Raw genomic sequence first — 25,921 nt, 5'->3', positions numbered from 1 at the left:
TGGAGCACAAAGAATACATAACAATGTAAACCACAACTTTGTCTACTTTAAGGAACAAAGAATATCTAGTCCTATTTGGCTTTTCATAATCACTAAGATTTATGTCTGGAGCTAGTAGAATTTATCATTGCTACTGAGCCTTTGATGCACCTTAAGAAGCAGAAAACATACTGAGGACACGTCATGTTTATAATTCTTGTATGCACCTTGTGCAATTTGGGTTGATTTTACCAAACTGACTCTAAGAATAGTTGGTTCCCTTCAGTCATCTCCAGTTGCCTCAACATTTGTTTCTTTCCTTCTTACAGTGATTGTCTTTGAAAGCATAAATATTGATATTTTATGTGAATAATTTGAAATTCTGGTATGTTTTCTTCATTGTTCTTTCATGCCTATCACTGAAAACTTGTGCTGGGTGTATTCAATATAGCATTATTCATAATACTTGCAATATGTTTATAAAGAAACCATTACCTTACAACCTTTAGACTCAAGGCTGAGTTAGATTTGTTCTAGTTAATATAAAAAGCATTATAAACCTATGTCAGTGCTAATAAATAATTTTTCTGACTTTCCAGGGACAAAATATTGGCACAGAAGTGCAATGGTGTGGTTTACTTTTCCTTGTTATATGAGATACTTACCACTATTGCGAATTCTTTCTTCTAAAAGGACAGTATGTCCTGTAGGAAGTTTCCTACTGAAGATCTCAGCTGAACGGAGGAACATGGCTTCTACTGCTGAGCCCTTCAGCAAAGCAATCTGATCTTCATGATCAAGGGTTTGGAAGCCTGGGAAGATATTAAAGATAAGTAAGGCAGCAACAGAAAAGTCCTTTCTGTCTGAAATTCTTGCACAGAACATGCTACACATTTGTAATTTTGATGCTGGTGTCAGCAGCATTGCCAAATGGTAGAAAAACTGAAACTCAGATTCCAGAAAACTACAGATTTGAACTTCATTGAAATTTATGACAGTCAAATTTGTGTTTCAGTGTTCACAGTACTTACAGAGGAACAAGATAAGCAAATTCTAATGGCAAGCATAACCAACAGTGGGGACTTTGTGGGGCTAGTCTGATGCTGCTCCCTAAAATCTTCTGCTGTGTTTCCACCAGAGCTCTCTATATGGCTGTTCAACTACCATACTGCTTTTAGCTCTTTCCATGCTCAGATGGCAAAAATCAGCATTTGTAGCATCTAATTTTAAATATTTCACCTTGCCTTTGGTGTAATATACTGTTTTACACAGAGACTTCCATCTGTGTTTTAAATATACGTTTTTCTTTTTGGAGGGACAATATTCTAAAACACACTGAAAAAATCATGAGAAATTTGGTAACTTGTATGAATACACAGCTGCTCTCCTGAAGAAGAATGGGAAGCTAAAGATCATCAGAAACTCTCCTCATACTTGCCAGTGCAGGTACCTGCATTCGGTGCAGGTACTTGCAAGGGAGTTACAAAAAAACCCTGATGATAAAGTCAGGTTTTCAATGCTTGTCCATAACACACCATACAAGAACCGTAAATTCTGTTGCCACTAACTAGGGAAAGTTCTTGCTTAGGACTCACAATTCAGTGGATGTGATGACCTAGAGTCTTTGCTAGAAAGTCAGCAAAGCAAGTGAAGCAGAGTCTGGCAAGTGTAAATGGTAATTTAGAGGCAGACGACTTGGCTTTACAGTAATATATGAAAATAAAATCTCTCTAGAGACACAACCCCTTCTCTGAGCAGTGTGGTCAACAGGTAAAGAATGTCACAGCTCAGAGTGGCAGAGTTTGAATTATTCAACATATTAGTCCTCTGAGCACAAAGCTCCTTTTCTTTAGACAGTGTATGCAGAATACCTGTGTCAGAAGAGAAAGTATTTTTACATAGTCTTCAAAATACATTAAAAAATTGCCAAACGACAACTGAAAGGCATCTAAACTTTGCAATAACAAGATTTGCCCCATCACATTGGCTATACCTGGTAGTTTTTTAGTGAATTCCACAAGAACCTGCACATGACTTGTAGCCATTTCTGTTAAAATCAGAAAATTTCCTTCAGCGCTGAATTCCTCATGTAACTGTTAAAAATAAAACCAAACAAAATCTGTTAATAGTCTTTGTCATTTCACATTTAAAAGCACAAAATACAAGAATTGTTTGATTGGATCATATCTGGCAAAAAGTCCATCTAACATCGTGATTTGTCACCAGTCATTGACAAAACCAGGTATTTTGGAAGGCAAAATAAGAAGTGAAAGATGTAGACATTTCCATTTGCTCTGGAATATCTGTCTCATTTTCAGTGTTATATCTAGCAATCAATGATTTAGGTACTTTCTCAGCTAGAAGTTCTATGTGTACCAGAATATTTAACCAAACTCTGGTTTTAATACAATGTTCGCTTTCAGCCTCCTAAGGAAATAGGTTCCACACATTAGGGTTACTAAACTCTACCCCTGTTAGGGTCTTGCTTTTAGTTTTCAAAGTTGAGGACTTAGAAAATAATTTTCTAAAGTCATTTTGGTTTTGAGAGTGTTTTTAAGATTGAACATGTAATTTTTGTTAAAAAAACCCCAAAATTATCTTTCAAACACTTTTTTACTCTCTTCCTTGCTTCCCAAACTTTTTCCATCCTACCATGAAAACTGAGAGCTCTTAAAGAGAAAAGGGAAATTCTAGAAGGTAGAGAGGAAAAGGAAAAAAGAGGGGATGAAACAAAAATTCAAACCTGGAAAATGTTGGGAATCTGGTTTAAAAAAAAGAAATATTTTCAAGGTGACTCTATAGAAAAGAAGCTTGTCTGCAAGTCAAACTCAAATCACTGCCTATACTGATAATACAAAAAACCCAAAGATACAATCAGAAAAGGTTTGATTTGGGCATAAAAATGTATTTCCAGTGTTGAAAGGTTTTCTTTAATGTTTAAGTTTGATAAACAAAGATGTGGTCTAACTGTTGACTGAGGGGGAGAGATCCTGCCCCACATGCAACATGTTTTAACTGTAAGCTTTTGCCCATAGTTTGCTCTACTACTTACTACACACACTTATGCTGAGTACACGTATCTTCTGCCATGTAATACTCAGGTTCATTATCTGCATCTCAAAAATTAAATCCTCAACGTACTTACTAGTTTTTTTGACACCTCCTGTGGTATTTGTTGTTTACTGTATGAATCCATGATGTAATCAAGAAGATTCTGTTGTTCTGGGGTAAATTCTACTTTCTCCTATACTGGCAAAAAGAAAGCCCATCTTGAAATGCAGTCATAGAAATAATCTAGCAACTCTTTAGGCAAAATCTATAGACATATTTATCACTTGGAGACCAAGCAGACAAGAGATTTACTTTTCACTGAGATTTTTATGGAAGTGTACAGCAGAGAGGTGTATAATGATTATAAACTGCATGAGTTCATGTGCTTCGGTATTAGAAATAAGGAAGTGTTTAGCAAATAACTAGATGCACTCAAACTTTAATATCATACCTCACTGTATGTGATGTGATAGATACCTTATGAAACTGATGAGGTTCAACAAGGTCAAGTGCAAGGTACTATACCTGGGTCGGGGCAATCCCCAATTTCAACACAGGATGGGGGATGATGTGATTGAGAGTAGCCCTGCGGAGAAGGACTTGGGGGTGCCAGTTGATGAGAAACTCGACATGAGCGGGCAATGTGCACTTGCAGCCCAGAAGGGCACCCGTTTCCCAGGCTGCATCAATAATAAGAGTGGCCAGCAGGTTGAGGGAAGTGATTCTGCCCCTCTGTTCCTCTCTTGTGAGTCCTCATCTGGAATATTGTGTCCAGTTCTGGAATCCTCAGCATAAGAAGGATATGCAGCTGTAGGAACAGGTCCAGAGGAGGGCTACAAAGATGATCAGAGGGCTGCAGCACCTTCTCTATAAGGACAGCCTGAGAGAGCTGGGCTTGTTCAGCCTGGAGAAAAGAAGGCTCTGAGGAGATCTTATAGCGACCTTCCAGTACATGAAGGAGGCTATAGGAAAGCTGGGGAGGCACTGTTTACGAAGGCTTGTAGTGATAGGATTAGGGGCTATGGGTAGTGAGACACTGGAACAGGTTCCCAGGGAAGTTGTGGATGCTCCATCCCTGGAGGTGTTCAAGGCCAAGTTGGATGTGGCCTTGGGCAGCCTGATCTGGTGGAAGATGTCCCTTCCCATAGCATGGGGGAGGCTGAGGGGAGACCTCATTGCTCTCTGTAACTACCTGAAAGGAGGTTGTAGAGAGAAGGGTGATGGGCTCTTCTCCCAGGTGACAGGGGACAGGACAAGAGGGAATGGCCTCAAGCTCCGCCAGGGGAGATTTAGGCTGGACATCAGGAAAAAATTTTTCACAGAAAGGGTCATTGGGCACTGGCAGAGGCTGCCCAGGGAGGTGGTTGATTCTCCTTCCTTGGAGGTGCTTAAGGCACGGGTGGACAAGGTGCTAAGGGGCATGGGTTAGTGTTTGATAGGAATGGTTGGACTCGGTGATCCGGTGGGTCTCTTCCAACCTGGTTATTCTATGATCTTTAAGGTCCCTTCCAATCCAAACTGTTATATGGTACTATGATACATATCACAGACAGAAATACTTTGTGGATTTATTGTTGCTTTGTGGAGTTTTAACTAAATATACCACAACTATTTCTATGCTCAAGGTATTTCATTAACTAGGTGGGAAATGGAGTTTTAATTAATAAAAACAGCTCCAAAGAGTTTGCAAGTAGTCTATATTCACTGCAGTAGCCACCTTTAGCTCAAAGATCACATCTGTGTACAAACTATTACAAGAATTTTCTTACTCTATACATTTTAGTTGTAGATGTCACTTGTTTCACGTCATGGCCTTCGTTATCTTCATTGGGTGATTGATCAGGGGGCTGTTTCACATTTTTCCGTAGCCTTTTTGACTTGCATTGTATTTCTGTCAACAGACCTAGAACACATAATACAACAGGTGATAGCAATTGGATTTATATATGCCTCAGGCACTGAATAGGTACATAGGTGCCCATGAATGCCCTATACACTAACAAACCCACTTACCTGTGCAGATCATTTCCTGAACATGTCATTATCTGTCTAATGAGACATATTAAGTACACACTAATAAGTAGTCTAGCCCAGCAGAAACCCATCTGCAGAGCACAACAGTTGGTTGTGATGACCCAGCACCCACACAGTTAGGAGTCTTGCTTTGGGCCATTTCTAATCTGGTTTTGCAGTAAGAAAACCCAATAGTAATGGGAGTGCACTGGAATCTGTATTGGTTTAGTTTCATCCAAAAGGAAACCACTTCATGTGCTCCAAGAACCAAACCAAAGCACAAGAAATGGGAACAACTGGAGGACTGTCATCAAAAGCATACTCCTCATCTAATCCAAAGGGGCAATCAAGGTGCAGCTGTTCTCATGCAAAGAGCACCAGTTGTTTTCAGTAACTTTTAAGCAGTATTACGTGTGTCATGCAGAATCTTCTCGCAGAAAACCCACTCAACAGAGCTTTAGCCATTACAGTGTCACTATACAGATAGCCCAACACCTGAAAATGCAGGCTCAGAAATAACTCAGGCTGACAAACGTACCTTTAAAATATATTTATTTAAAATGTTATCCAGTTGGTCTTGCTATTTTGCATTTCATTATATTAGAGAACTGAATTAAGCCCTGGTTTTACTATAGAGTTTCACTTGCCCAAATGAAAGGAACTTTGCATTTCTGGGTTTTTTTTTATTTTAAACTACATTTCAATACCTTGAACCAGGGAGCATCCACGTGTGGATGTCATAAAAATAAGCAATTTGCTTGTGCTAACAAAAGAAAAGGACAGTAGGTACCCTGCACAACCTTTGGAAGACAGCCAGAAAGCTCAGATGAGAAAGTAAACGGCTAAGTATTCATCTAAAAATGCACCTATCAGCACGGGACTAGGACTTCTCTTTTCTTTCTTTTCTTTTTTTTTTTTTTTAGTGTCTTTCAAGTATACTTCCCATTTGTTGCCTTTGAAAATGCAGAGCAGGAAAAGAGGCTCATTCAGTAAGTATATGATGGTGGAGGAAGATACCATGAAAACAGTGAATTTCATTGTGAATGTTTTTAATTTCCTGTTTAAGCACTATATAAAATAACCTACCTGAACCACTGAGAGAAGAGGAAATTTACATGATTAAAATAAGACCTGCAAATAATACCTTGAAAAGGGGAGTAGGAACGATGGAGATAATAATTGGTATTGAGCCATGTAATTTGTGCTGCCATAGAGCATTGTAGATTTCTTTTTCTAAATTATTCAGTGCATCCTTTGGCAGCAGTAATGGGCTTGCATTGTTTTCCACCAGCTTAGGATCTGGTCTACTACCTTCCATGGGGAAATTTGGTTTACGTTTGCCTTAAGCAGTAAGACAGTTTTTTTCTCATGTTGCCTGCTGCTGAGTAGTACCTTGAGATCTTATTCTGGCTACATTTAAATTAGCTGGAAAACTCATGTCAGAGACATGACTTTACTTCCTTCCTCAGGGATAGCTGGGTTTCAATGGGTATTAAATGGGTATTACCTTCCAGGGAGAGTGGCAGGACCTGTGTCTTCCCTAGGTAGACATTTCACTTAAAAAACTTGCAGTTTATGTCAAAATGATGGCAATTGACTGAAATTGATGGTTACTAATTTTGATCTGTCTGTGGTTTGTCTATAAAGGGCAGGATTGTTGAGTAGCCATGCAATAAGTATTTATAAGACTTTACCCTTCTTCAGAGGGAAAAAAGAATCCACAGAACTTGCAGTTACAAGCCTACAAAATGACTAAGTGAAACAAAGTTCAAGGCAACCTTTTATTTCTTAGCAATTTTTTTTCAATAAATGTTCTATACTGTGAGGAGCTTCATGTTTTACTGTCCTGGATTGCCTTGAACTAAAAGCAATTATACAGCACACTCCTACTTAAAAGCCATTAAACAGTACCTTGCAAACATCCTCATTGCAGTGCATTAGAGCATGGTTATGGTTAAGTCATGAGCAAAACAAGATACCCAGTGTTTCCATTGCAGGGAGAGAGTCGGATGGCAGTGGCACTCACTGGCTTTTATTTCACATATGCCCCTTTGTGAAAATGATAGGCTAGTTTAAAAGTTTCATGTGGGTCCAGTCAGTATAATTTACGCTGACCTATTTTTTTCAGTGATGGGTCATTTATTTTGTTGCATTGAGTCAGTCAAGCTATTTTGAAGCCACAAAAGTTTGGAACAATGGTTCTGGGATCAACCCATGGGAGAGTTATTTTCCTCTGACACTTAGGGACACAATGAGTGCTGTCATTGCAGTGGTGTTGTCTGCTCGTATATTTTATGTATTGCATGAGAATATGCCATATCTCGGGATCTTTGTAGGCTGTTCAATTTGTAGAATGAAAGATTAATTACATTATGCTGGCAATGCATTCCAAATATTGATAAAGCTTATTGTTTCTCACAAAACCAACAGTTAATATAGCATCATCTGATTTTACTGAGGGATAGAAGTATATTAAAAATTCCAAGTAGATTAATTTCCTGTATGAACCTAAATTGGTTTCACACATACATGTATGCTAAAATGATTGGAGCCATCAAGAAAAATAAATTATAGCCTTGTTCATGGAAGGCAGAAGAGCAGATGTTTACAGACCTTCAGGAGCAAGCTTGTAAAAAATAACAAATGGGCAACCACTTTACTAAAAATGGAAAATAAAACATTTTTGAAGTTGCATTCCTATAGTCTTGTGTTCTAAGTCATCCAGTGTGAAGCTCAATGAAGTTTATAAGCTGTTAGTCTGAATAGAATATACACTCTAATATGAAACATTAATAAAATCCATCAGCTTTATTTCTGGAGATGGTTCTACCTACATGCCTATATGCAAGGTCCTACACCTGGGTCAGGCAATCCTCGTTTTCAGTACACAATGGGGGATGCCGTGATTGAGAGCTGCCCTGCAGAGAAGGACTTGGGCGTGCTGGTCAATGAGAAGCTTGACATGAGCCGGCAATGTGCGCTCGCAGCCCAGAAGGCCAAATGTATCCCGGGCTGCATCAAAAGAAGCACAGCCAGCAGGTTGAGGGAGGTGATTCTGCACCTCTATTCCTCTCTTGTAAGACCTCATCTGGAGTATTGTGTCCACTTCTGGAATCCTCAGCATAAGAAGGATATGCAGCTGTTGGAATGGGTCCAGAGGAGGGCTACAAAGATGATCAGAGGGCTGAAGCACCTTCCTTATGAGGACAGGCTGAGAGAGCTTGTCTTGTTCAGCCTGGAGAAGAGAAGGCTCTGAGGAGATCTTATAGCGACCTTCCAGTACCTGAAAGGAGCCTCCAGGAAAGCTGGAGAGGGACTATTCATAAAAGCTTGTGGTGATAGGACATGGGGGAACAGATATAAGCTGGAGAAAGGCAGATTTAGATAAGACATTAGGAAGAATTTCTTCACCATGAGAGTGGTGAGTCACTGGCACAAGTTGCCCAGGGAAGTTGTGGATGCTCCATCCCTGGAGGTGTTCAAGGCCAGGTTGGATGGGGCCTTGGGTAACCTGATCTAGTGGGAGGTGTCCCTGCCCAAGGCAAGGGGGATGGAACTAGATGATCTTTAAGGTCCCTTCCAATCCAAACTATTCTTTGATTGTATGATTCTATATGCAAGGCAGAAAAATTTATAGTACAATAAGAATAGCTAATGAGACTATAAAAAAGGGCTAGCCCTTAGCAGGTTTTGCCCGATTGCTGGGTGAGGTCTGGGAATATACACTTGAAAAGTCCACAGAAACTTCCTGCTAGTGATAGTTTCCCTCATTTCTTGAAAATGGCATTGTTTGAATGCCAAAATTTTGGCTTGGCTAGCAAGAACTTGACAGGGAGAGCCCTGTGAAGATAGCAAAGGGGTGTACCAGGGCTTTCCTTATCTGACTTCTGCAATGCTTCACTTTCTGCTCAGCTCTTACACATGTTTGTCCCTGATCATCAATTAAGTCCCATTGCTTATAAATGCATTTGTCTTTTTCAACAGGATTTGATGCACAGGCACAGCATCAACTTTAATGCGCCTTCCACCTGCCAGATGACATCATTTATAACTTCATTATTTAAAACAACCTAATTAAAAAAATGCAAATTTGATGCACATTCTGAATGTATGATGCAAATACCTGTATACGTACATTCAGCCAACATGCCCATTTGCTTGCATTTCCTTAGGCGGCACTCCTGGCATTTCCTCCTCATGTACATGTCCATCTCGCAGTTGCCTCCATTTTTACACTTGTATACTGCATTTTTTGTGATGCTTCTTCTGAAGAACCCTACACAACACAGCAATGACTTAGATAAAAAAAAAAATCTCAAAGAAGCAAAGTAATCAAGTTGAAGACTACCTCCATCCCCATTGCATTTGCTGAGCGGTATGTGTTCTGCTGTACCACAAAGTTTATCACAGTACCTTCATGACTGCATTCTTGCTATTTCTATTGATAACAGTATCAAAGTAATATAATTTAATAAATCAACATGATAAATCATGGTCCCAAAGATTAGACATTATCCCAACAGAAGGTCCTAGAACTCTGATGTTGGGAAAATTCAGACCCAAATCTGAAACCTTCCAGAAACAAGTTGAGCACCAGCACTAAGGCTGTAGTGTGGTACCATACAAATAGCCAGCAATAAAAATGTGAGTCTCTTAAGTGTCTTGAGGTACAGAATGTGCAGAAAGAGAGTTGAGTAACTCATCACAATTCTCTCAGCTCCTGGGAGCTGGAGAAGCTCACACCCAAGTTTAATATGGGAGTCACATCTTATCTGTTTATTATACATGTGGCTGCTCCCCTGTTTGCAAGATCCTCCAGCCTCATTCACTAAATATTTTCTAGCTAATCAGTTCAGCTGTAACCTAGTTTCACCTGCTCAGGCAGTTCTATTAGTATCACCACTGCAATCACTTCAAAATTGCACAGGGGTAACTGCAAACAGCAACTGATCCAAGACATTGAGAGGACCTTTCCTCAGTTTATCCAAATCTCTTATTTGGCTGCTGCCTAGCACACCTCTGAGAGTAGCACTGTGGTCAAATTGTGGAATGCTCAAGATACTAAACATAGTTGAATAAGAGTGTCATCAAACAGAGTCTTTGCTGCCAATGAGGATTTGAATGTTTCCTGAATTTTTTGTGTGACTCACTGTGCTATCACAATCTTTTTACATTGTTCTTCATATGGCAGAGACTATTTATCATCAGCTACAGAGGGAACCAGTTCTTCTCCCCACCTGAGGGCAGATTTCCGAAATAGACTCCTGGGAGCTTTGGCTGATTTATAGTGCACTTCAAACTAAAGCTCCGTGTAAATTTGCATTAACCAGAGATATTCACAAAGCTTTGACTTTCTTATCACCACTGGCTAGCACAATAAAACCACCATCATTTTCAAGCCTGGCACTTTGATGCATTGAGAGAAGCACCACATAGAAGCCAGTTTCCTATACTCAAATCGTAGAGCAAATTCAGATGCGAATTTGAATTTTTTTTCATTACAGGATTTGTGTGTGTTTTCAGAATGCATTTAGCTAAAACATTGTTCTGCTGAATCTGGGTAAGATAACAGGTAATGTGATGATTTTGCCATTGTCAGATGACAATTTCCTAACCTCTGCCCACGGTTTTATATTTGCATTATCTTTTCCAAGCACCAGTGCATAGCTAACAGTAAAACAATTCCACTATGTGGTCAAAAAAAATCTGGCATTTCTCTGGATCTGCTGTAAGTCCTACTTGAAATTTCTTCCATGCTGTCTGTTTTATTACCTGCTTTTCAGATAAGTAAAGTTGACTGGCATCAGTCTCTTTTGAAATGCAGATTACTTAGAACCTCCACCAGCCCCAGGAATTATTTTTATTCATCATTCACATGGTGTTTAATACATTACCATTTACTGGACAGGAAAAGGAGAAAAAGGCCTGGATATAAGCTGTAGGTTCTCAGTGCCAATTAAAGGAAACTGCATCTGCTTTACATCATTTATGATTTTTTTATTTGTTAAATTTAAATCCTGTAATATATGACACTAATTAGTAGTAAACTTTGAAAAGCTCTGCACAAATATTTATGACATTCTAAGTCTGATTGATGATTTTATCACTCACCCTCCCCACAAGGTCTGCATTTGCTTTTTCATGGAAATGCAAAGAAAAAGAGCTTTAGTAAATAAATTTTTAAAAGTACACAAGAATGTGGAAAAAAAAAGAATACAGAAATATGGGTGCAAAAGATAGGAACAAATGAGATTCAAGCAGTAAAACATTTTCTCTTGAAAATAAAGTTTTTGAAAGAGTGAAACATTGTGAAATGAAAAGTAATTACTTTTTTTGCCAAAAGTAGTTTTAAGCCTACTTTTGCTTCAGTTTGGTCATGAAGTGACTCTTGAACCATTGTTTCCTTGACTAAATTTCTTCATAATTAATTTTGAAATTAGCTTTTTCATATTAACAGAATTTATATATATGTATTATTCACTAATAAATCAATATGAACGTAAACTGACTGAAATATTTTATGTGTGACTTTCTGTATCAGGTGGATTTTTAAAAAAATTCAGAGATGAATCAGAAATGACATCTGTTAAAATAATGCAGGGGTAGCCCTGAAAGCTGAAGGTATTTCTGGCACAGTCTAATAATTTTGTGTTATCTTGCCAAATTTCAGAAAGCTCACGTTGGCTGGAAAATTTGAATTTGCTTTGTTCTTTTAGATAGGTGTGAATATAATGAATTACGGCTAGGGCTACACCAGTGCTACTGATGCCAATATTTTTAATGGAAATTGTGCAAGTTGAAAGAGCTCTTAAAAGTGTAGATGAAAGCTTTGTAAATATCTCTGTCTGCCATCCTGATGACCAACTGCTTTAGGTTTTTTTAAGTTCACAATTACTAACTTTGTTTCTCTGCAAAGGTTGTTTCAGAAATGACCTTTACAGCAGCAGGCTTTAAAGCTTTGTGTATTGGTCACTATACTGTAACAATGCCTGAACTGCCTCATTCTTAATGAACCACTACTGTGTTGCTGTTACTGTTAATCAGGGCAGCATTTTCTAAAGTGATATATTAGAGGTAAGATAAATCTCAAGGAACCCTTTTCATTTTTTTCATAGTACCACGGGCAAATGTTGTATGAGAGCAAATGTTCTGTTTAATCTGCTTTTGCATAGTATGTAAAATATTAATGAAATAATAAATACTTATTTGCTACCAGACTGTAATATACTAAAAATATATAGAAGTGTATACTCTTGCCCCTATCTTTAGATTATTGTCATGAGGGATAATAAATAAAATCTTAGTATTGTTCCTTCTGCCTAAGAAAGAAGAACAAAAGGAATGGAGGGTGTTGTTGAATGCATTACCCGAGAAAGAAATGAAAAAAGACCCAAACCATATTCATCGCAGGACTGAATCTCATAAAAACATGCACAAAGCCTTCCCCGTTGAATAACAATACCCACAACATCAGTGGAGCAGGGGTGCTGCAAGGTGAGCGTTGGTACTGCAGAAAGGGATCTGTGTATTATTTTGGACACACACAGAGTGTGAATTAACAGTCTTGTTTTCATAAAGAAAGGCTAATCTCATACTTGGATGTAAGATGTGTGAGACCTCTTGGACTGCACTGATAGAAGCACAACTGAAGTACCAAGCCCAATTTTGGTTACTGTGCTTTGAGAGCAACGTATGTGAAAAGAGGCATCAGAGCTCTAGAAAACATAATATCCCCTTCACCTTGTCAAACAGAATTACTATCATCAGCACATCTTTTTACTGAATCAGCTGGTACTTTACTAACCTCTGAGGTTTATTGTAGAAACAGAATGCATTATCTTTAAATAATCCAACTTTTACTATGTTTGATCAAGGGTGCTATTCTTTGTAACTGATGCTGCAGTCATGAAACAGAGCAAAAACATAAAATAAATTATCGCAATAAAGCAGTAAAATTATGGTTACAGAGAGTGAATCAAACTGAATCAGTAGAGATGAACACGTTTCCTTTCACTATGGGTTTTAGTCTGAGTTTTAACCTTTCTCCTAGAAATGTTCTTTAGAAATTCCGTAGTCTGTAATTTTAAGTCTTGGAAAAATTGCTAAGATATTTATTAATTAAATTAATGAACAGCAGAAATAGCCTACTAACAGAGTAAATGTATCATTACTTGGAATCTTTACATTAAAATTGAGTCTAATCTGGTTTATAATGACAGTATTCATATTTGGTAATAATCTGTTTTGACTTTGAGACTACTGACAGGAACAGCATAAAGAAACAGATCTCTTATTTATTAGAATTACTGAGATAAAATGTATGATCTTTGACTGTACTCGGGGTCAGTGGTTGACCAGTGTGGTCTGTTTTGCCCTCAGAAACAAATTTGTAATAGACAAAGCAAAACCCCCAACATGCACCACATGAGGTATTTGGGCTGGTTTGCAGCTGATTTTTAGGGCAGCCTTACTTCCAGGGGTCTCCACGGGTTTTTTTCCTTCCATAGGCAGATATCAGCATGAATAGCCTCCAGAACAGCAGAGCCCAGCTGCCAGGCCCCCATAGGGAAGTTGTTCTTCAGTTTACTAGTAGCTAAGTATGGCTTACAAGCTGTAGGTTGGCCAACTGTGCTCTGTATTCACAGGACAATGGTGGAAGACACTACCAATCTGTCTTGGGAAAAATACAAGTAGCGTACACCAGATCCAACAGTAAGTATCTAAAATTATTAATAGCTCAGATAAAATTAACAAGAAAGAAAAAAAAATCACAATCTGCTATGCTCATGAGTTGAATTATATCGAGTAATTGTTTTCATCCTACCTTTGCATCCTTCACAAGTAAGAGCATTATAGTGGTACCCAGAGGCTTTGTCACCACAGACCACACAGAGCTCTTCTCCTTTCACTCTTCCTGTGGAGTGACTCAGCCTAGGTTTTTTGGCTGCAGGGATATCCATTATCTCTGTCTCCCTTGAGAAAAATGTCTCTGAGGGTATTCTCCTCAGCTCGTACATTCCAGGAGAATACCATTCCTCATGTTGTGGAGGATAGAAGCCTAGGTTGGAGTAATAAGGTGATGATGAAATCTGAGGCTGAACTTGGGGAAATGGCACACTGTTGTACTGTGTATAAGGTGACACATCTGCCTCTTGCACTGGAGAACTCATTGGCTCTGAAAGGACACCTGGAAGATAATAATGCAAAACCAATTGCTATTACTACTATGAAACTGCAGTTATCAGAGAAGTCTCCACTTCCACACATCCATCTCAAAAACAAGGCATAATCATAAAGCCCATGTTATCTGAGCTCAGATTTGCTGTGATCCTGCTCCTACACAAATCCTCCACAAGATATTTTAGAAGCAACTTAACCAGTCTCAGCTGCTCCTTTATTATTGGTGGAAATGTCTGACACTGGCACTTATATTAAAAAATCTTGAAAGATACTGTACAGCTAATTGTATAAATGTTCTGTTTACAAGAAAGAGGAACTCACACCACAGGGAAGCTAGCAATCTGAATTAGGTCTCACAGCAGAATAAAAGAAATACAAGCAAAAGCCGAAAGTGCTATGGCATTGATGAAAGTTAGATCAAGACTCCATGTTAATTTCTATTTAATTCTGAATGAATACATCATAATAGGGGAAAATGCACTGCGGAAAGCGTGAGGCTTACTTAGAAGACTAAGCATGTGAAACAAACCTTCAAGAAGAGCCTGAAAGGGGGAAGTGAGGTTACCATGAAGGCACAGAGAAGATATTCCTAATATGAGCTGTAAAATGCAACCCTTTCGCCATCCAGCATCCACTGGCCACCCAGACAGCCTCTGAAGCCAAGTTCCTAACCCTTGCAAGCCTGTGGCACTCAGTAGAGTTCTGCAGTTCTTACACAAAGCACCTTGTTAAGGCAGCACTATTCACAAACTTGGCAGTGATACAAGGAATGACAACCTTTCTTTGTTGGGATTGACACAGTATCTGGTGGCTACCATAACTTTTCCCATTAAACAGCAGGTTTTAAAATGCAAACAGCTTAAGTCTTATTTTTTTCTGTATTACAAATACTACGGCAACTAGTGGCCCCAGGATGGTGTAATTAAAATCAAGCCCAAGTCAAACAGCTGAAAAGTAATTTAAATGCTATTTGGAAACTAATTCATGTTTTCTGTTGAAGAAAGCCACATCTTGCTGTTTCATGAAAACACTGACACAATTCCTTCATTAGTTCCAAGAAGAGACTCTAAGAAAAGTTGTGCGCGTTTCCAGGAAGATGCTGAGTCCCACTTATTGGAATCAACAGCAGTATTTACAAGGAAATCGTAGCTTAATGTTTTTTGGTGTCATTACTTAACAGTGCTTCAGAAGCACTACAACAACATTTTTGCTGGCATAAAATCAGTTCCCTTGCAAGTCTTCTTCACTTCTGATGAATCAGTAACAATGAAGAAATGCTAACAGTTAATAAGAGGGAACATCTGTAATGACAACAATAATTAAAGTCTATAGCAGGGAATTCTTCCCACTCCTTTGTCTCATTTCAAATAGTGCCAAAAATTAACCTTTTCATTTCACCTACTTTTTCATTTCTGAAGTCTCAATGCTTTTGCTCTGGAGGCTTCTGCCCTTCCTACTTTACAGTGCTGTAGCACTCACACAAGTGCCTGGATTTGTGTGATTACTGTATCATCCACAGCACATCTTTGCCAATAGCAAATGTTGAGGTTTCAGTTCAAGGATAAGCAGTAAGATGTATATCTGGAAAAGTGTGACACAAATGGAATTAAGAATAATGGTGCCATTTATTATTATTTAGTTTAATTATGGTTGCATTTAGTTGCTCCAGAAGAGGGCAGGGCCCCAAGTACTACACTGGCAGAAGCAGAACAGCAGAAGGCACTCCTCAAACCCGAGTTTATGCCCTCTAAATAAACAGCATATATGTGAGATGGAGACCTGAGACAAAATACAAGCATGTAGGGGACTCTGTGGAAGAGCCTGGAGGTGAAGTTAAGGTTTCATGCATCAAATGTGAACACTTACTGATACCTGCCAGCCGCAGTGGTGACAAAACACATAAAGGGTGAGGACATTAATGATCTGATGCTGATCTTTATTGTTCAGTATATGTTTAATGATGTTCTTTTTTTAATTATATTTACCATTTGTGAGACTGCTCCTCATTAAGACTGGTCAAGGTACTTCAGGTACAAAAACCGGTGTTAATTGCGAGATGCACAATCGTTATACAAATCATTCAGTCTCTCTTTGAAAATTAATGTCTTCATCATGGAGTTGTCATTTTCTAGTTAGTAATTACTTAGTTGATTGGATTTGCTAAAGGAAAGCGGGACTATCCCAAAATGAAAGGGAAGAAACTGTTGATTCTTAACTTTATGTCATCCACAGGATATTCCACCTGAACTTCTTGGGACTCTTAAGGAGCAAGAAGGAAGGAAGGCGATGCTCCTTCAACAGTCAAAAAATATTCTGAGGGCTTGTTAAAATACTCAGTACTGCTAAAGAACTGCAACACATCCTGAGACAATATCGGATGTTTATTTAAACTATTATAGATCCATTGGGTTACAGACATATTTAGAACTGTTCACAGTCAATAATTCTGCTTCTGAAGGAAACAAAAAAAGTCTGAGTGGTAATGTATGAAATTAAATATGGGGAAATAACCCAACCAGCCTGTATGTCTTTCTTTTTCCTTCTGTGTCAGGCACATTAAGAATTCAGCTGTGATGAGTCCATACTCAGAGCAAAGGAAGTGAAAAGGAAGAATAGGCAGGGTTGGCAGGGACTGAGAAAACATGGTCTTGTTTCACATAAAACAGGTTTACAGCTAAAACTCTGGGAAGTGCTCAGGCACTAGTTGTGGAGACCAGAGTGATTTTTAAGGATAATTAAGTTAATAATTAGGTTGTAACCATGTAGGTTTTCCCATTTTAGCTTAAAGGAAGAAGGCTGGAGGTTTTGGGGTATTTTTGGTTTTGCATGTGGTTTGTGGGGTTTTTCTGGGTTTTTGTTTTTTTTTTCTTTAAGTAAACCTGTTTGAAGGGCTTGGTGGCATTTGTTTCATCCTTTGAAATCAGCCAACTTGTGATGACTGAGTGAGGTGCCATTCTCCACCCAGCGCAGATCAAAAACAGTGGTCAAATTATTTTTCTGTTTTTTCTTTTCCCCCAGAATCATCAGTGAGTCTAGAATTAAGCTTTGCAAGACATAGTCTTCTCCAAAGTATTAGCGACCTAAAATATTTGCTAAAAATATTATTTGAAACTGTGAGGGTGTTTCATAAAGTTCATTTCAAAATGAAATGTTTATGCTTTTAGTTGAAATGTCATCCTGAAATATTATCTTAAAGATTTGAATGCAAATAATGAGGCTGAAATAGAAACTAGACACGTAGGAGTTGTTGAGACAGAGTATTTCTATGAACTGATGAAAAAAGCATGTTCTGAGCTATATTCCTCCAGCCTCTGCGTGCACAAGGCTTCCAGCAAAAGCTGAAGGGGTTCTGCTTTCAGAGGTATACATTGCTCTGTCCTATGTGACATTTGAAAGCTGAACTGTTTTTTTTTAATTACACTTTGCAAAGTACATTCAGGCCTAGACCAAACAGTTTCTTATCACCAAAAAACATTAATCTTACCTTGCCAACCAGAACATACATATGCTTTATCCAGTTATATATTAGCGGAAGTCTGAGATGGGCTGTTCCAACACCACTGTAAAGCCAGCCCACTGAAATCACTGGAGTTGCAGTAGTATGAGCAGTGAAAGTGAAATCAGAAACAAGCTCATTGGAATACAGTGATATTTTATGTTTCTGTAGTCTTAACTATTTTGAAACATTTATCTGTTTTTCCTTTTGGAAGCATACTTTTTATGTTTTTAAATAAAAACTATTTGGGCACACACAAATATCTACTTATATCAGTAGACGTTTTAGATAATGTTTTGCAAAAACCATGGGTTTTTATGAAAAACATTTTACATATGTCTGGAAAGCTTACTAGTATCAAAGTGAAACCTTCACATGTATGTGATCAGCATTTTACAACTCTTTTTTTCACAATGCCATTTGGAACTGAAGCTCATTGGAGAGTTTTGGTTCTGTTCCTTTAAATTTTACACAGAATACTTTTCATAAGACTTGAAAAGGTGCTTGTAGAAACAACAAGGAATTTTCTGGGTAGGAACTAATTAAAGTGATTTCAGAGTTATATTGAGGTTATGTGCAGATTTAAGGTGTTTCAATCCAGAATATTATAGAAACTACAATGAGATCAAATTTCAACATAAAAAATATTGTTCCACTGATATAAATCTAACTGAAGAGGAAAAAACTAAGCAGTTTTAAAATACGGACTTCTGGCTCTCCATATGATACCCATGAAGGAACTTAAAGAATTAAGAACAAGATTCAGAGTTATTTGGAAACCACAGCATAACCATGAATGAAATCCTGATTTAATTCAAACAAATTAATTTGTAGATTTTTAAAGATAATTTAATTTAAGCAACTTTCTAACATCCTATGATTTCAGGGAAGAATGCAAGAATAGATAGCACACAAACCAAAGAGAGGACATGACAATATCCTACCTTAGGCTGTCATCAGACTGACCATTTCCTGAAGAAAATACTCTTCTTAAGGTACCCAGTCCTACTTTTCCTCTCTTTTTCTTTTTCTCCCTTAAAGACGACGTATAAATAAAACTTCCTAATTCTGCTTTGTGCCTATCCTGTTGATTTCTTCACTGTGAGAACTTTCTTTAAGATTAGCAAAGGAATGACACAGGCCAGAGGTTATATAGTTTACTGATTAACTTCATTAAAGAGAAACTTGTTTGTAAATGTCTAAAGCAACAGCGATGTCTGTTCCCAGCGTGGATTTACCTGGATGAAATTTGGTTACCATCCCAGAGAATGTCTCTGAGTAGCCTAACTATTGTAATTTTGTATCTGTTGTGGTTTAATTATAATAATTTTTTTTATCAATAAATATTTAGTAATATCAGGTCATTGTGCAATAGATTACCAATGTCAGTAACATAAGAAGCACAGGCTGACTGGATTAACGGCTGTTTTTCTAAGCACAGAAATGTTGCATTCTCAAAAAAGGGCCAAAGTGCTCAGGCCATCCTGGACGCATCTGTATGACAAGATATGCCAGAGAGATGTCCTCGCCCCAAGGCCAGACATCGAGGATTAATTCTCATCTACGCGGCTTAGGGGTAAAACTAACTCTCTGCACTACATACTGTTTGTTGTCTTCTCTTGTTCTTCTGGGCCCTGTGCCTCTCAGATATTATTGTTTAATATACGTTATTTCAGTTTAAAGCATCTGTAACATCGCGTTGGATGCCACCACAGCACTACTGGGACAGCGTGAAGACAGAAGATTGTGCGGCATGCCTTGGTTTGATGGCAGCTAAGGTAGGAAGGTTCAGACCTCACTGAGATGGTGCTAAAGGACAGTGTAGTGTAAAATGATCCAAGCCTACTGCAGTTTTGCCCATGCCACCTTTTTGGGAACAGTTCCTGGTGTAAGCCTGTTTCTTAAAGATACCTACTAAAGCAATCCAAAACAGAGCCCAAAGCAAGATAAGAGTTGAGTAGCATCAAAAGGAGCAGTCAAGGGTGCTGTGCCACTTTGATTTAGCACTGTGAATGAGTTTACTAAGAGTCAACATCAGATTTGTGACCAGGATTATGTCTAAGGATCGCATCTGGAAGTAAACAGGCAGAGGAACAAGCCCAAGACTGAAAGATTCCCCTTATTTCTCAAAACAGTCTCCTTTCTCATCCACAAATGACTCACACATGCACAAAAGAAAGCATCACTCAGATGCATTTTGGTTTTGCCTTGTTCAATGGGGCAACCTTCACCTTCAGAGCTCCATTCATCTTCATTCCTTCTTGTTATTCTTTTCCCCAGATTGCCACTTAGTTTGATTTGATTCTCTTCATAATTATTATACATACATGATTTTCAGCTTTAATTTGTGTTGGTTTGTTTCCTTTTGATGTGGGGGTCTGTTGTGGGCCTAATTAACTTCACTGCACAGATGAAGCCAGATGTTGCATCATCTGCCAGGTGGTGCTAAAGACAGATAGTTATTTAACATATCTTATGATCTCGAAGTTGTTTAATCAGTTTGGACACTTGATCCTACTACATTTTTTTAAATAAAAGTATAAATGTAACAAATAGAAATTTATCTAAAAGGAGTCAGTCTTTTAAGCTCATCTTAGGCACTCTTCTATGCCTACAACGATTTCCAATGGCATTTTGCTGTTCTTACATTGTTAAATATTTAAGAGAAGTTTAGATGTATTGCTTCCTTTTCTCCTTTGTTACATGTCATATCCCATGGAGACTCATGCATCTCTGGGGTTTCTTGTTATCAGGAGTTCCTTTACCTCAATGGAAAAAACAGAGCTGCAAGTAAGGAAAACTCAATCTTGCATGCAGATACTACAGATGATGTATCATTTTATGCATCTGGTTTTGGCCACTTCCTCAAAAACATATTTTCTGAGATCTAGGAAGCTTCTAGATCACCTGAGTAGCAAGGCAGAAAAATAGAAGCAGTTTTCCAGGAAGAGAGGGTGGAAGGGAAGGACCCTCACTCCTGCCAGGTTAAAGATGCTTCTTTGTTTGCATTTTGAGCTCCTTTTTTTCCAGGAAGTCATAACCACAGAAGCGAAAAACTAGTTAAAACACACTATCTCCAATGGCATAAAGAGATACTTTACTTTTGACATATACTGTTCATATAGCAACATATGATTTCCAGCAACTGAAAGGTAGAAAAACTTTATTTTTTTAAGGTTTTCTGCTCTTGGCAGCAGAAATGGCTTCACATGTCAGAGTCCCACCATGCCCAAGCCACTATTCTAGTTTCAGACAGATGAAACAGAAATATTTTCAATTTTTCCAGCGTTCAAAAAGAGAGAATTCTGGTCTTATTTGGACTGGAAACTTCTGAAGTGTTACAGCTTTCTGTGGGGGTCTGTATTTTGTGTGAGACCCTGAATATGTCATTTTACTCAAGAAAGGTCCCCCTCTGCTGCCAAAAGAAAAGCTAAAACATGTAATATTCTCTTTTTTTTTTCTTAGCAATACAAATAACAGAAGAGAGTTTCCCCCTGCTTATATAATATTGACCAAGAATTCTTCATTCTTCACAAACCCATACTTAGTCTTGAAAAATTCAGTGGAATTGGAGCAAAGAGAATTTCCCAGCTTGCATTATAAATTTTCTTGTGCATTGAAATTAATAGCAGAAGTTTTTAATAGTCTCAATAAAAGAGTGGTTTTAATTTAGGTTAAATTACTTTTATAAATTTGCATAATATGGCAATGCAAATACACTGCTCTACAATTTTATTACAAATTAACTGAAAACATATCTGTTCAGCTTGATTTAAATGACTCGGATGAATATAACATCCGTCCCAGATAAAAAGGTCTGTCTTTGCTGAATGATTTCAGGTATTAGAATAGTGTTATAGAAGCAACCTACTATGAGGAGGGATGAAAGCAATAGCGTGCAGGATCACATTAACATCACAGCCCCATTATTTGTTATTCCTTCCATAGAATCACCAAGTTGGAAAAGACCCACTGGATCATTGAGTCCAACCATTCCTATCAAACACTAAACCATGCCCCTTAGCACCTCATACATTTGTCCCTTAAACACCTCCAGGGAAGGTGAATCAACCACCTCCCTGGGCAGCCTGTTCCAGTGCCCAATGACCCTTTCTGTGAAAAATTTTTTCCTAATGTCCAGCCTAAACCTCCCCTGGCGGAGCTTGAGGCCATTCCCTCTTGACCTGTCCCCTGTCACTTGGGAGAAGAGGCCATCACCCTTCTCTCTACAACCTCCTTTCAGGTAGTTATAGAGAGCAATGAGGTCTCCCCTCAGCCTCCTCTTCTCCAGGCTAAACAACCCCAGCTCTCTCAGCTGTTCCTTATAAGACCTGTTCCCCAGCCCCTTCACCAGCCTCATTGCTCTTCTCTGGACTCGCTCCAGAGCCTCGACATCAGGTTGGCACATGTCAACCACATCCTTGATTTAAGATTTCAGCGCATCTTCTTCTAGGTTTCTGAGTAAAGGATAGCTTGCTGTTTTAACCTAATGTGGTGACTTACCAAACAAATGAGGACCTTCCACGAGAGAAAATCCATCAGCAGTGGCTAGCTGGTGATGTCCTATTAAATTAATTTCAGATCCCATTTATTCTTCAGTTCAGGAGAAATATGTCCTTTCAGAAAGAGGTTGAAAGGAGACCCTGAAAAACGTTAAGCAAAAAGAATATTTGAAACAAGATAACTTATTTTTGTGTATCTATACAGTAATACAGTATTCAGAAGGTTGTTTCAATATTTGCTGTAATAAACATTGGCTTGAACTTTCGATGCCTAATTCAGCCTTCAAATAAAAGGCTGCATCTAATTTGTTTTTTCCTTGCTGTGATATATTTTATTTTCCATCCTTCTGCTGTTCATTTAAAAATAATGGGACTTTATGCTCCACCTGATTCAAATATCCACAGACCGAAGCACTGTCCTGACCTGCTGAAGGCACGCAGGTCATCCCCCCTTCCAGGGAATACCAGTCGTTTGCATTACTTTTTTCATCATCTTTTCACAATTTCATTGTTTTTGCTTACTGAAAGAGGGTATGTTAATAGTTAGGTCAGAAGAACCAATCCAGGAAGCCCAAGTTTAATTTCCAGTGACTTGTTCTTTATCTTGCCTTCAGAAATTACAGTCTGAGCACAATTAATGGTGTCAAAAACAGAAAGCAAAGCCTTGGTGTGATAACCAGGCTTGCCTACCTGCTCCCTCTGTAGTTTCAAGCAGTCATATAACTCTGCTTTAGGAAGGCTAGAAGATGCTTGTATGCACTCATTAGCATATTTTCCTGGCAGGTCAGAGGGAGCAGCTTTCAGCTTCTGAGGCTGACAGTGGCCTTGTACCCAGGTCTTCTCCTTCCTGCTCTGACCATCAGGCTGTTAAATAAGAGCAAATAGCCCTTTTACTCAGAGACCATAGCTAAACCACTTGTGCATCCAGGAGGAGGGCATGCAAGAGGGTGGGATGGGGCAACTCAAGAATGGCACTTGAGGCAGGACCATCAGCAACAGGAGAACATAATGCTCCAGCAAGATGCCTCTAGGGTTTATGCTGACAGCAAGAAGACTGCATAAAGATCAGAGAAGTCTGTTTTGCTTTGTTGTATAATCTTAATCCTTTGTTTGGTTTTGTTTCTGTGTGACTGTCCCTAGAACTGTGTTTCCACTCACTGAAGGAATTTGGAAGTTATACCCTAGTCTGCTTCCCAGTGAGGGCTCAGCATGTTTCTCGAGAAGTGAAGTCACCAGACATGAATGCAGCAGGAACTCCTAGTGCTGAGCAGGCTAGGAAGTAGCTTGTCAAAGTGGCAAGTACACTGTGTAATTGTATTTGGATTAGTCCATAAGGATTCATTAAGTTCTTTCTTAACATAAACAAAAACCCTCTAATTAGACAGATGCATTTTAATGCCTACACATAATTTAAACAGTTTACTCAGAAATGTCAAAAGCTACTTGTATCACAGACCAGATAAGATTCTTGTGGCAAATAATATGTAAACACACAATCTCAAATCCAGCTCAGAAACACAGTTTTGCAACAGCAAAAAACTCCATGTATCGTGGGATGGGAGTTGGCAACTAGCCACGTCAACTTCCAACTGTTTTATTGCCTCACTACTACATTTGCTGGGGAAGATAGCTACTAGACTCAAGAGGTGAGGCTGCCCACATGGCTGTAAAAGGCTTACAAGTTCTGATAGCCGGTTTTCTCATGATCTGCCCATGACAGACCCTTGGGAGGAGGTTCCTCTTACAGCCTGTTGCAAGGGTTCTGACGTGGGAGATAGATAGTCAGGACCCTTATAACGCTCAGTAAAAGAAACATTAAAAAAGAGGTATCTTCAGAGAGCTTCTAAATGCATGTATGGATTTTCCTGCTGAAGACCAGAGATGTCATCACCACCCTCTCTTCATTTCCAGGCCCTTCAGTAGCTTTCTTATAGCCCATGGGTGTGCAGCCATTGAAGTTCCTGGTAGGATTACCTGTCCACGCAGCCAGACTTGAAGATTATATGCCATTCATACTGCTACCTCTCATGCTTCTTCCTCAGACTCTATATGAGGAGCTAACACTGCAGTGGCTAACATGTCAGCATTGGGACTGTGTATTTCTACATGTTCACACAGAACCTAGAACTTATCTTCCTAGGGAATGTTGGATGCTGTATTCAAACACTTTAAAGACAGTCCCAAGACTACATCCATTTTAAAGTATTTTGTTAGACTGCCAGTATATGGTCAGACTTGCATAGCTTCTTAGCTTGTGAGGTGTATATCCTGCATCCTTTTAGTCTCTACTGCAACTGAAGGAGAAAGCAAACAGGCTATACTTTTAAAAGCTAAAATAGTGTCTGTGTTTTTACAGTCTCTTCAAAATATCTATAAACTTCTTTCTTGTTTCTTTGAGCCTATTCCATTGTTTAGCACATCATTGGATAATGTCACTCTTTAATCTCTAGATGGACTTCTTGGAATCTATTATTCTTTGCATACACACAAAAAAACTTTGGTGCTATTAATATTGCCTTGTATATAGTAAGAAACGAGGATTTATTGGTCACAGCTGCCCAGTATGCTAGGACTTTACAGGTTTTGTAACTCTGACCCTCCTGCTACTTTAATTTTGATCTGGATGGATTCAGTTTAAGTCAACTATTCATGATAACATTGCAGTTCTGATCTTTTTTAATACTTAATTTTCTAATATATTCAGCTAACGTAGACTGTTTATTGGATTTGGTGGAAGAAATTAGTCTTATCTTCTGGGGATTTCTGCAAGGCACAAGACATGTTCAACATTAAGAAGGCTGGAAATGTGTTTTCCATTACATGTAGCTTTGCTACTGTAAATTTGTCTGAACACCAAACTCTTAATTAAATACTGATTGACATTTTGCTTTGATTTTCCCCTGAACTCAGACTTCTGTGAGCCATCTATCCTATTTTAGATATATTCAATTAATTTAATCGTTATTTATAAGCAGCAACTACTGATTTCCAACTTTCAGATCTACACAAGGTACACAATGCAGAGCATTTTAGTACCATTTATTCCATATATATTGTTTAGTTCTGGGAAACAGTATAGGTCATCACAAGTTAGTGTCACAAGGCATCAAAGCAGCAGGGATGGACTCCACTTTCAAAGAGCTGGTTCCACAATGCATACCCCATCATTAACCTCTTCTCAGCCTAATCCTCCTGGGTTGTTGAACAATACCAGTCTCAGCTGGCTACAACTCCCATGGAGCAGCACCTACACACAAAAGCTCTTGGCAGAATCATTCCTTCCAAAGATAGAGGGTCTGAGGCATTTATTATTATTTGGCTGGTAACAAAGCTATGTCATCTCAGCTTCCAGAATAAGTTCATCTACGTGAACTGGGGTCAGCAGCCACTCTCTTAATTCAGATTTCTGTATCCACCAAAACATAATTCTGGAATGCTTCTTGATATTTGCAGGTGTCTTTGGTACAATTCAGGTATTCCTGCCTCATGCTTGCTTCCTTGTATGAAGTGTATCTTTTAGCTACTGCTACCAAGATGAATCTAGACTACCTCAGCCAACTTTACTGATACTCCATCCTGTGGTGTAAAAATAAAAAAGCATCAGAGAGGTAAAAGATGAAATAAATGCAAAAGGAAATAACTATTGCTCTCCAAATAATTTTTTTAATGAACTTGTTAAAACTACTTACTCCGCCACCTT

The 25,921-nt window shown here is 38.6% G+C and overlaps 1 protein-coding gene across 4 annotated transcripts in view; it reads right to left on the bottom strand.

The window, feature by feature from the left end:
• NR1H4 (nuclear receptor subfamily 1 group H member 4) overlaps window positions 1-25,921 on the bottom strand; it is a 47,627-nt gene that overhangs the window by 10,618 nt on the left and 11,088 nt on the right. For 2 of the 4 annotated variants that reach the window (XM_069857037.1, XM_069857032.1), the window contains exons 2-8: window positions 22,223-22,362; window positions 13,868-14,230; window positions 9,167-9,319; window positions 4,800-4,933; window positions 3,125-3,223; window positions 1,973-2,072; window positions 645-791 (exon numbers count right to left, since the gene is read on the bottom strand). In XM_069857037.1, coding sequence (XP_069713138.1) covers window positions 645-791; window positions 1,973-2,072; window positions 3,125-3,223; window positions 4,800-4,933; window positions 9,167-9,319; window positions 13,868-14,230; window positions 22,223-22,307 — 1,081 coding nt within the window. In that variant the 5' untranslated portion in view covers window positions 22,308-22,362. Of the gene's footprint in view, window positions 1-644; window positions 792-1,972; window positions 2,073-3,124; window positions 3,224-4,799; window positions 4,934-9,166; window positions 9,320-13,867; window positions 14,231-18,663; window positions 18,807-22,222; window positions 22,363-25,921 lie in introns of those variants that run through there. The other 2 variants (XM_069857045.1, XM_069857052.1) reach the window with 2 other exon arrangements.

This window comes from Phaenicophaeus curvirostris, chromosome 1 (genome assembly GCF_032191515.1).
Source record: "Phaenicophaeus curvirostris isolate KB17595 chromosome 1, BPBGC_Pcur_1.0, whole genome shotgun sequence".
Taxonomy (NCBI): Eukaryota; Metazoa; Chordata; class Aves; order Cuculiformes; family Cuculidae; genus Phaenicophaeus; species Phaenicophaeus curvirostris.
Note: the sequence above shows the minus strand (reverse complement) of the source record. Positions and strands in the feature narration are given on the sequence as shown.